The following is a 12,082-nucleotide window of genomic DNA, read 5'->3' on the forward strand; positions in this document are numbered from 1 at the left end:
TGACTACAAAAGCAGTGACAAGGGGGACAAGAACAGACGCACTACAATAGGCATTCCAACAATTCAATGCATCCATCTTACTGAAAGAAATCATATCTTTACATACCACTGAATGTTAAAAACAAACAAAGAAGTTTAAGCACAAAGTATATATTTATAACAAATAAAACAACTGAAAAAGTATTACATAAAGAAAAAATAATGTAACAGAATGTACTTAAGTACCTAGCTTACAGTCATGCTCATATCTAAAAATAACATTGGTAAGTAATATATATAATTTTGGACATAATTCTCTAACATACAACATGATTCTGTGATTCTAAATGTAGAGAGTACTTTTTCCAAGATACAGAACACAAATTATTTTACACAGGCACACCTGTTAATTTGTATAAAAAACATGCTTGTAAGTGAAAAGGTCACTGTAGTACTAATTTACCATGTAGTGTTAATCATGTTGAAATCGTCTCTTCTCCTTTTGCATTGGTGAGCGCCAACACTGAATGGTACAATATTTGATCCATGTGGTTTACTGACACTGCAACCTGTTTCCAAGCAGTAGCCCTGCCTGGGTGTTAACAGCGCAGTACTGTACAGCCCCATCTGTCTGCATATAGTGTATTTATAACTAAAAGCTATTACAATTATTACAATGATTTCTGTTTCAATATATACAACAGTATAAAATACTACCCAAAAAACTTTTGTATTTCAAACAATTTTAACCACTTCATCAAACAACGCATTTGCAGAATTAAAAAAAAACAAACCCAAATTAATGTTGATTGCCAACAGTACAGCATCTCTATGGTATGTTTCCTAATAAATGAGAGAACGGAAATGTCTTATAATCAATTAAAATAAGTATCACAAAACATAATTAATGTTAGAGCAGTTCAAGGATTCCCAGTTTGTCAGTATCTACCCTAAGCAGTGCTACCCAAATACAGTATAAGCCATTTAGTGTTTCTACAATGAGAATAAAACATTCAAAAATTAAAGCTGTGACAAACACACAAAAGCAAGGAAAGAAAATTTGTTCTGTACTCATTTCTGTTGGAGCAAGGTACAGCATGTCAGGAGTTTGCACTTGGTGCATCATATCTGGTTCTGTGTACAGACTGGGGAATGAGAGGCGGAGAGCAGTGCTGCAGAAAGGGACTGGGGTGTCCTGGTCCATGGCAAGTTGAAGATGAGTCAGCAGTGCCCTGGCAGCCAGGAGGGCCAACCGTGTCCTGGGGGGCATCAGGCAAAGCATCACCAGCCGGTCGAGGGAGGCAATGGTCCCGCTCTGCTCTGCACTGGGGAGGCCTCACCTTCAATATTGTGTGCAGTTTTGGGCACCACAATATAAAATATATATTAAGGTCTTAGAGAGCAAGGGCCACAAGGATGGTGAAGGGACTGGAGGAGAAGCCTTATGAGGAGTGGCTGAGGTCACTTGGTTTGTTCAGCCCGGAGAAGAGGAGACTGAGGAGAGACCTTATTATGGTCTTCAACATCCTCATGAGGGGAAGTAGAGAGACAGATACTGATCTCCTCACTCTCATGACCAGTGACAGGACCCAAAGGCCTGAAGTTGTGTCAGGGGAGGTTTAGGTTAGATACCAGGAAAAGCTTGTTCATGTACAGGCTTCCCAAGGAAGTGGTCACAGTATCAAGCCTGTCTGAGTTCAAGAAGCATTTGGACAATGCTCTCAGGCATATGGTGTGATTTTTGGGGTGTCCTGTGCGGGTCCAAGAGTTAGACTTGATGATCTTGATGGGTCCCTTCCTACTCAGTATATTCTATGGTTCTGTATGAGCTACGATACCTGGATACAACTGTGGAAGACAACTGAAATGGAATCAACTCTGACTTTCCTTGCTGTTGTGGTTTTATGTCAGACCATTCAAGTTATAACAACTTAGTGTCCTTTTTTTTTCCTCTCCTGAAGGGAGTGAGAGAGAAGAATTCATAATAAAGTTGCAAAAATGCTACTAAAATCCCTATCTTGGACACAATACACTGCTTTAGGAGCTACTGTGTCATTGCACAATATAAGTGGCCTATTTATTGCTGAAGTATTGGTGTAGCAGAATATATTTGTCATTGTGGATGTGTTTTAAAAATTGGTATTTTAAAACTTGCTTGTATCCCATAACAAGCCACAAAATTTTGTGTTTTTCAAACAGTAATATCCTTACGTAAAATAATAAGTGTACATTTATAGTGGCAAATTTCAAATCTCTGCTTCTGCTGCTCCAGTTTTTAAAATGAACTTGGTTCAGAGTTTTCATTCTTTACATCATCCTAAAACAGAACTATTTCTGAAGCATAAAAAAAATCCAAATGGCAATGATAATATCCGAGGGGTTTTTGTGTGTTTTGCTGATTCATTCCTAACTTGAAAAATAATCAACGTCTTAAAAAAAAAAGCAAAACAATAAACCCTCAAAAATCTCTCCTCAGGAATAGTCCCCGCTAAGTGAGATTTTTTTTCAAAACCAAGTTACACGCTTACAGTATCTTTATAGTCACGTTATACACCCTTGAAAATAAAGGCTCATGTTGAGAATGGTGACAGGCCCTTAATTACAGAGGTGTTAACTGGTGACACTTTTTCATCAGAAAAAGCCCAAAAGCCCCACAAAAATTCATAGCTTATATTGAAAGTTTGATTCATGCTCATTTTGTTCATTTAAAAATACTCTTTGGAAACTTGTGTCAACTCCTGCAGACAACTTAGTGATACATCTTTTCCTGTTAAAATAAAGATAATTCATATTCACCTCTACCCCATGCTAAGCTCTACTACTAATATACACTTCATTACCTGCTCATGTCACCATCTAACACATATCTTTACATTCTTCTACATATAGTGCCCAGGGCTTATTTTTCACCAAACAGAATTCAATAACTATTACACTTAGAAGTTTTAATTGAGAATTTTTTAGTGTTCTAGCCTTTTCATTGCAATGCACAGTGACATTAATGGTTCAGACTTTTTATCCATGCTAACTTGAGAATAATTTTTCACCAATTTTTTTCCATTAAGTATTTTAAAATCTAAACTCAGAGATCAAAACTGAAAACCAGAAGAGAGATTAGATGTATGTAATTTTAAAATGGTTTCTGCTACTTTAAAATGCATTTAAAAATTGTACATACAACACAGTATTTTAACTTTTACATTGCTGTTATCAGATTCTAATTTAAAATCTTGCAAATATACATGAAAAATAAGCCACTGGTCATAAATTCTAATGATTACATTCAAAACTAGCCTTTAAAAAAAATAAAAAAGTTACAGGCAAAACATACTGGTTTATGTACTCACTAGCTTATCAGGCTACAATAGGCATGTTTTAAGTATAAAAAAGCAGACAATTGAGATTTAAATAAGACTGTGTGAAATCAGAAAAAAACCTTAGATTTCACTATTAAAAAAAAACCAAGAACACCTATAATTACTTCCCATCCTACAGCTACAGTTAAACCAACTAACAAAAATAATCAAAGTATTGATGACAAACAAAAGTTAGACTAGAGTATGTGGCAACAATCAAAGTTCATACATGTTTCTATGTAAAATGACTCATGATTTACTATAACATATGAAGAAGAGCACTTCGTGACTAATGAAAGAGCTACTAGTAGAAACACTTAATGCCAAACAGTCTTCAGCCCTCCTTTAAGTTGTATCTCCAAATCAGTATTGACTTCTTTTGACCAGATACATCATTTTTGGCTTGTCACCCGAGTATGTCATGTTTTACCACTTGTCACAGGCAGCAGGAGACAACTAGCTAAGCAAACTACAAGCAGTGACATGCAGAAATTAACTCTCAAATCTGAGTACTTAGATAAAATGATATGCAAGCGCACACTAGGACAGAAGGAATGGCATTCGTCATCCAAATAGGCTCATCATCCCTCCCCACCCCCCTCGAACAGTAGTTGCAACAGCAATAGAAAAAAAATCAAGATGTCTGTTCTTCAGAGTCAACTGTGGAAAAAAGTCAGCAATATATAACAGCAGCGATGGACAAGGAAGAGCAAACTGAAAGAATCTTGTTGAATATTTGTTCATTTACAAGCCAAAGTGTGCCACACTGGCTTGTTCTGAACTTCAGATACAGATGTCCTAATCTCCTTAGATCCTTCACAGATTTAGAATTCAGTCTCCCTGAGGCCCCTATAACCAAGTAAGAAAACTCTCTTTATCTAGCTTGGTGGCTGCCAAGACAGATTCCATGTCATTAAGGATGTCAGAGCTCAAAGCCTCTTGCAGACTTGGCATCAGTTCTTCTCCTTCTATATTCATCCCATCTCCTTCCAGTGTCCCAAGGTCCACATTTGTCCCTGGAATGGCTTCAAGGTAGTCTGGGAAACGGTTCTGATGGGATGGTATGTTACTTTGGCCGATACTGTCACCTAGTTATAACACAAAGTAAGATGGATATTAAATATACTGGAAGTACCAAACCTATAATTTAACAGGACAACTGGTTAAAGGTTAATCATGTATCTCTTGCATTATACAAACAATGTGATTCACAGAAATCCATCACAAAACCCAAAGGTAACTTGAATGCACGCAGATGTACAAAGAACACGTCTTTGTTTCAAATTTTCATCTACACAACCCAAATCTCTACAGATCTTTGATGTCATTTAGCATAATTTGATTTTTACACTTAAAGGAAAAAGACAATACTGAATCAAATACAGTTTCGGAGTAGTATTAACAACACTGGACGAGATACTATTCTTAGCTCTGAACAAAAAATATACTTTAAAAAGCAAATCCTTATAACACACTCAAATTCCTTATAACAACAAGAGTGATACTGTTTATGAGCAATCTCCCATCCTTCCAATACAGTTGATTACCAATATGTTTTTTACAAATCTAACCACAAAATTTCTATTACAGAAAAAGGGGAAATAGAAAAACTTAGAAAAAGGCAGAAAAACAATGCAAAAAGTATCACAGCTTCTCAGAGTTAATTGTTTTCATTGCAAATGGATACAAGTATATTAGGAAAACATGCATTAAAAATGAACACAAAACCAGACCTGTATCCATCTCATCAACACTGTTCAGGAAGTCATCTGGGGTTCTGGGTACACTGTAACTGCTCATGCTAAGTCCACTATCTGTGCTTTCATCTCTGGAGTGATATGTTCCACTGCAACAGAAGAAAGAGAAAAGAAATGAGGGTTTTTGAAGAAAAACAGAGGGTTATAGAAGAAAATAAAATAGATGCTTGTTTTCAACCAATTCAAGGGCTTTGGAAACATTGCTGTCCTGAGAAATGCTCTACTGTGATAAAAAAACTGAAGCCTTTGTCTGGGTGAGACACCTGGTTTGTACTTTATGCAGACCTTTTCCAATTAAAACCATATTATTTCGATTCTACCTAGGCAGCCTCATCTCCTTGGATGGTAAGATTGACGGGGAGATAGATAACAGGTTAGCAAAGGCATATAGTGCTTTTGGAAGGCTTCATAAAAGAGTCTGGCGAAATAAACACTTGAAGAAAAGTACCAAGATCAGTGTTTACAGAGCCATAGTGCTGTCTACTCTTTTATATGGCTCTGAATCATGGGTCATCTACCGCCACCACCTGCGACTCCTAGAACGCTTCCATCAACGCTGTCTCCGCACAATCCTAAACATCCACTGGTCAGACTATGTGACCAATACATCTGTTCTCGAACAGGCAGCAATCACAAGTACTGAGGCCATGTTGCTGAGAACACAGCTGCGTTGGGCCGGGCACGTCTCTAGGGTGAAGGACCACCGGCTCCCCAAGATCCTGCTTTACGGTGAACTTGCCACTGGCTGCCGCAAGAGAGGAGCCCCAAAGAAAAGATACAAGGACTCCCTGAAGCAACAACTCAGCCTTGGCCATATTGATCACCATAACTGGTCTACTCTGGCCTCCAATCGGGAGGCCTAGAGACAAACCATTTATAACGCTGCTGATGCTTTTGAGAAAGCGTGCAGGATCACCCTTGAGGAGAAAAGACAACGCAGAAAGAATCGAGCCTTACAGAATATACCACCTAAGGAGTCTTTCTGCTGTGTCTTTTGCAACCGGACATGCCTTTCTCGTACTGGCCTTTTTAGCCACCAACGCGCTTGCAAGAAACGTGGGTAGAGCCCTTCCCAAATCTTCATTCGCGAAGCCTAGCCATGATTTTGATTCAATTTAACTTGATGAGAGCATATTCAAGCAGCTTTAAGAAACTGCCTACTTGTGTTCTGCATAATTTTAATCTTTTCACACCCACCCACCCACAGCTAAAACTATTGGAAGCATATGAGATAGTCTGTAATGATTATAAAAATAATAATGATGGTTCATCCTTTCATGCTTCCATAAGGATAACAAAAAAATATTTCTAACTACTAATGTCCTCATGTTTAATCAACCACTGAAGTATATTTTTAGGTCACTGCTGTTATAAATAGTTGGAACTCCTTTAGCAATTCTTCAATTGCTTCCCACTGCTGCATTACTACTTGTTCAGTCACATATGTCAAGGCAATAGAGTGCCCTAATATAAATCAAATACTCGTACAGAAGCCATCCTCTAAACAAACCCCGCTCAGAATGATCCTGTTGACAGAATGGTTAACCAAACTAACGGCATGGGGCCTTAAATGCACTCACTTTCTTACTGCCATCTTACTGCCGGCACAGCGAGCAAGATCAAGAAAGCCACAGTGGGAAATTTGGGATGGGGCAGGGAAGCTGGCCAGTGTATTGAGTTTACATAGCAAGGTTTTGGTAGCAAGGGGTCTGCAGGGATGTACCCTGTGAGAAGGCACCAGGAGCTGATCCGACGTCTGACTCAGCTGGTTCCAGCTGGCTCCAAAGTGGTCCAACTGCCCAAAGCTGAGCCCATCAGTGACAGTGGTGGTACCTTTGTGATAACATACTTTTTAAAAAAAGAGTAAAAATGCTGAACAGATGGGAGAGAGGAGTGAGAATATGTGAGAGAAACAGCCCTGCAGGCACCAAGGCCAGTGCAGAAGGAGGGGGAGCAGGTGCTCCAGATGCCAGAGCAGAGATTTCCCCTGCAGCCCAAGGTGCAGACCATGGTAAAGCAGCTGTGCTCCTGCAGCCCGTGGAGGTAACATGATGGAGCAGAGATCCACCTGCAGCCCCTGGAGGACCCTGTGTTGGAGCAGGGGGGCATGCCTTGAAGGAAGCTGTAGTCCACGGAGAGGCCAAGTTAGAGCAAGCTCCTGGCAAGAGCTCCAGCCTGTGGAGAGGAGCCCATGCCGGAGGAGGTCTGATGGCAGGAGCAGTGGCCTCCATAAGCAGTTGCAGGAGCACACTACTATCTCCCTTCCCCTGCATCTCTTAATATCCAGTCTTCAAGTATATAGGATATGCCTTTTTATTAAGAATGAAGAACTAAAATGGTGATGAACAGCTATTCAACATTCGATGCCAGTAGAATGCCATAAGACATATATATGTATTAGATTTCATGAGGATATCTTTACCATACAAGAAAGGAACCTAACATCTCTTTACAGTTAAATCATAAATATTTCTCTTTTTTTAGATTGATTTAAGAATAGAATCACCACACATTTGACACAATCCTAATAAATAAACTATTTAAAACTTTTGTGAAAAAAGATGCTGGTTTACTTTATGGGACAAAATACTAAAAACAGAACTGAGGCTATGCTGAACTAAATCACTTCAGTGGAGAAGGCTTTTTGGCTGCTGCTCTCACACTTGGAATGTCCAGCACTTCTCTTCAAATCACTCCTTAATACACATTTCCTCTTTCTTCCACAAGGATTTCTTCATTTAGCAGTCATACCACCCAAAATTACCACATTGAACTAAACAGCATTACCCAAAATAGAGTGGATTCTTCTTCAACTAATAACTATTAAAATATGTGTATACAAAAGAAGAAATACCAATTTAGGAGTTAAACAGAGAATTACCATCACTACCAATATAAATCTAGCAGACAAAAATATATGAACAGCGTGGTAAATCAAAAGGTGAAAGAGTCTAATAAAATCTGCACTGTTGAATGACCCATTCAAAAAAATCAAATATGCCACAGTGACAGGAAGTACTGAAGATAGCAGGCAGAAGATTAGACTATGTAAATGAAAACACTACTGCACGTTTTCTCAAATTGCTCCAGCGTACTGATTATTTTCTGAGATTTTTTTTTTTTAATGTTTCTATTATACAAGCAGTGGACTACCTAAACTTTGGATATCCAAATTCAGGACCTAAAATTAGGACTGTTTCACCAGGAACTTTATATACAGCCTATAAAGACAGAACGAAGTATTTCCCTAAGTCTGAACTTTAATATAAGGAATACCAACAAGAACTTAGAGCAAAACTATTGGACTGCTGTATCTAATTCAGGACAGCAAAGCATTTTCACAAATGTCCTTTCTTAAAAATCCCTTTCCCATACCCATATGATAGAATTAAATGAGGTGACACACATAAAATAACCTAGAAGGAGACAATGCTCAGATCAAAATGCAAATTAAAATATTCTGAACTCAAGTCAAGTACACATTTTTAATATTTTGTGTGGAGTAAGGGCTACAAAAAAAAGCCCACAAACCCAGTCAAACCTATATGCAACTAGGCAAGCAGTATCTTTTTGCACTTTACAGTAAATATCAACCTGCCATGAAATTACAAAACATGAATTTACCCTTTCTAGCTTTTGTCCTGTTTGTAGCTAATGGCAAAGATCCATCACTTTGTATTTCATGTGTGTAGACTCACAATGGATAAACTGCATCTGCCCATTGCTGTGGCCATTTGAAACCTGAAGATGCATTTCTTTCAGAAAACAGGTTTCGAAGATGTGAAGACCTGTATGTATGATGGCAACAGCCTTCCAGAAATTCAAGCTAGTATGTTACTATAACACATCAAGACCATCATCTACCTACTGAGCCTTCTCATAGGAGAGCAGGTCAGGTTTAACGTTTCTTGTCCTTTCTATTCCTTAGGACAAGACCAGCACAGCTGCAGCTCACAAAAGATCCCAGGATGAATTCTATGGAGGATAATCCCTCCCTCTAACAAAAAATTAAGTTTTCTAGTCATATTTATCTGTGTAGGAGATAAATTTTCCTGAAGGGATTACCCAAAATACAGACATCACTTATTCTCAAGCTCCAGCAGTTTTTTCAAAGTTTTAATGTTTAGTATGAAGCATTTGCAAGCTGTAATTTGAACAGTATTTCCAGCAAAACAAACACTCCAACTCAGAGGAATTAAGGAAAAAGTTATATTAAAAACTAGTGTATACCATAAAATTCTAAATCTTGAATTAAAATACCCACTTCAAAATAATACAGCGTTTAAAATAAAACATGACGCTATTTGCAAACCTAACATTAAGAGAGTAAAAATACTGCTAAATATTTGAAATGGAGGGAAGGGGTGAATGGAGAAACTTTAAAAATTAGCCTCAAGGTGTAGTCCTAAATGTGCCTCACAGTTCATTTGATCTCACAGCGAGCTATTCACAAATTCTTTGAGTCAGTAATTTGAAATGACTGTTAGTCAACAGATTATGCAGAGGCAAACATGTTATGACTTTGAATAAAAACCTTCCTACAAGTCTGAACAGACTACTTCCTCCCACAGGAGACAGCTTTTAATCCTCAACTTTTACTAGACTTGCCATTTAAGGAAAGATTCATTTACAGCTGTGGCTCTTGGCACAGACAGATGTTCAAAATAAACTATTACATGTACCAAATAGAATTTTAAATCAAATTTTTTTCCTCTAGTAGCTACTCCTACAAACCTGTTAAGAAAGGGATCAGAACTATTTGTAGTCATTGTTCTCAGTTCCTGAGACATTCCAGGAGATGACACGGGGTTTTGCGATCCACCGTCTTGTTCCATTGTTGGAAGCTGGCTACGGAGAGCCAATTCCTAGAACAGCAGGAGGGGGGGAAAAGAGAGATCATGTTAGGCATTTGAATGCACTTTTCACATACACAGATACATGACATTATAGATAATTGATGCTTTTACTGTTTCCAGTTACAAGAGTTAAATGAAATTAAGTTTCTGAGGACAAAGCAAGAATCTGTCCTGGCTTCAATGACAATGCAAGTTCCACCACTCATGCCCAGCATTACAGACGCTGCACTGAAAATGTATTTATGGATACAAATATCTGTATATTTACATAAATATTTTCTAATTCATTTCAATATCTTTTCACTAAGTATATTCTTAAGACCAAAAAAAGAATTGCTAATACTATCTGACCCCAAATATATGTCTGTCTACCTCTACTGATTAGCACTTTTTCCCCATTTCTCTTAAATTCCGATTCACTCACTGGTTTCCTTTGTACCTTTCTTGTTTCAGTCAGCAAACTTTCAAGTCTTCCCCATTCAGTCTTCCTGTTTGAGGCATGTATTTTGAAATTTCTGACTGATCAAATCTATTTGATTTGTCCCAGAAATAAATCCCAAAGCTCTTTAAATCCCTAGTAATTTCTTCATAAAACTTAAGACACTGCTATTCTGAAGTTACAAACCTACATTACGTATACATTTTTACACATCTGACTGTTCACCAGCTTGAATCAAACCATCCATAAAGCTTGTCATTAGTAATTAATGAAAATAAGTTTTAATATAAAATACATGTAATTAAAGGTGGATTGAGATAAGTGGCACTTTATGCAATTTCCAGTGACCCCTCTCCCCCTTTTTAAACAAGTAATCAATGAGTTAAACATGTGAAAGAAAAAATAATTTTCTTCAAGCAACTCTCCTAAAACATCATCAATGGCTCACCATGACTGAGCTTTGTTAATGTAAAGACTGGTAAATAAATCTTTTGACTATCTTGTTACCATTATTAGTAGTATGTCATTTCCAGGTTGTGCCTGGAAAGATAACCTCAGGCAAACCCAATCTTGTCAGTCTTGACAATACTCAATATTTCTCACTTGTAAAGTGAGAGATCTTCATCCATTCTCAATGGCAAGCCTAAGGACTACTGTACTGTACACTTTATAATATAAAAAATAACCTTTCTCCAATTCTTCTTCAAAGTGATTTCTTTTAAAAAAAGTTTAAGGTTATTTTATTTTCCAGCAGACTGTGCTGAATATCGAATGCTTCCCTCCTGCCTGTTTTTTTAACTTTTCTCATCTGCATATGCTTCACTCCCATTCCTGTGGATTGTTATTACGTATCCCTTTAATACCAAGTTTTATGTCTTGTACTAGAAGGTTTTCTTGCTACACTTGATTAGGTCTTTGCAGAAAGTGTACAAACATACCACTGGTTTTTGTGTTCATCACACCCAACTGCCTACTTCAAGTAAATCCAGTCCCCTGCTTACCACCACTTACTTTGCCACTGTTCTAACAAATAGTAATAATACTCCTTCCTCATTTTCAGATCACACGATGCTAGGCACCTTTTAATAATTTATAAAGGTTTATCCATATAATTTTCATTTGCTTATGCAATAAACCCAAGTTGAAAGCCTATATAGTGAGGTCTTACTTTACAGCTAAGTATACAAACTTGTATCAGTCACAAATTACCTGATATACAGGTAGACTAAATCCATTTAGAAAAAAACCAAAAATTCCTGGAATGCTTCCCAAACAGTGATCTGAAGAAGGCAGAAGGTCTTAAAACAGCCATCCCAGAGATGGCTCAAGAACTGCTCACTCACATGCTCTGTCCTTTTCCCCTTCCCTCTTGGTTTGATCTGTACATTGCATCTTTATTTCCTTGAGCTGCAGTCCCTGACTAGGATGAAGAGGAGGAGTCAAAAGTGCAGAAGAAGCTTAATCATACACCAGTGCCACAAAGAGTAGTAAAAAAGCAAAAACTACATGGACTCATTTCTGTATATGAAGCATGAAAGTGACATTGTATCTCATTGTGTGGTAGGCCTGGTCTTTCCAATCAGCACTGCCTCCTGATTTAATAGTTGAGAGAGTGAGAAGAAGAGAGAGAAGAGAAGAGAAGAAGAGAAGAGAAGAGAAGAGAAGAGAAGAGAAGAGAAGAGAAGAGAAGAGAAG

The 12,082-nt window shown here is 37.8% G+C and overlaps 1 protein-coding gene across 8 annotated transcripts in view; it reads right to left on the reverse strand.

Moving 5' to 3' along the window:
• Positions 1-2,477: 2,477 nt before the first annotated feature.
• Positions 2,478-12,082, reverse strand: part of YAP1 (Yes associated protein 1) — an 86,573-nt gene continuing 76,968 nt past the window's right edge. For all 8 annotated transcript variants that reach the window (XM_027677351.1, XM_027677352.1, XM_027677353.1 and 5 more), the window contains 3 exons: positions 9,827-9,957; positions 5,069-5,181; positions 2,478-4,423 (listed from right to left, as the gene is read on the reverse strand). In XM_027677351.1, coding sequence (XP_027533152.1) covers positions 4,185-4,423; positions 5,069-5,181; positions 9,827-9,957 — 483 coding nt within the window. In that variant the 3' untranslated portion in view covers positions 2,478-4,184. The remainder of the gene's footprint in view (positions 4,424-5,068; positions 5,182-9,826; positions 9,958-12,082) is intronic.

The sequence above is a fragment of the Neopelma chrysocephalum genome, unplaced genomic scaffold (genome assembly GCF_003984885.1).
Source record: "Neopelma chrysocephalum unplaced genomic scaffold, ASM398488v2 Primary Assembly neopelma1_43, whole genome shotgun sequence".
NCBI classification, from domain to species: domain Eukaryota; kingdom Metazoa; phylum Chordata; class Aves; order Passeriformes; family Pipridae; genus Neopelma; species Neopelma chrysocephalum.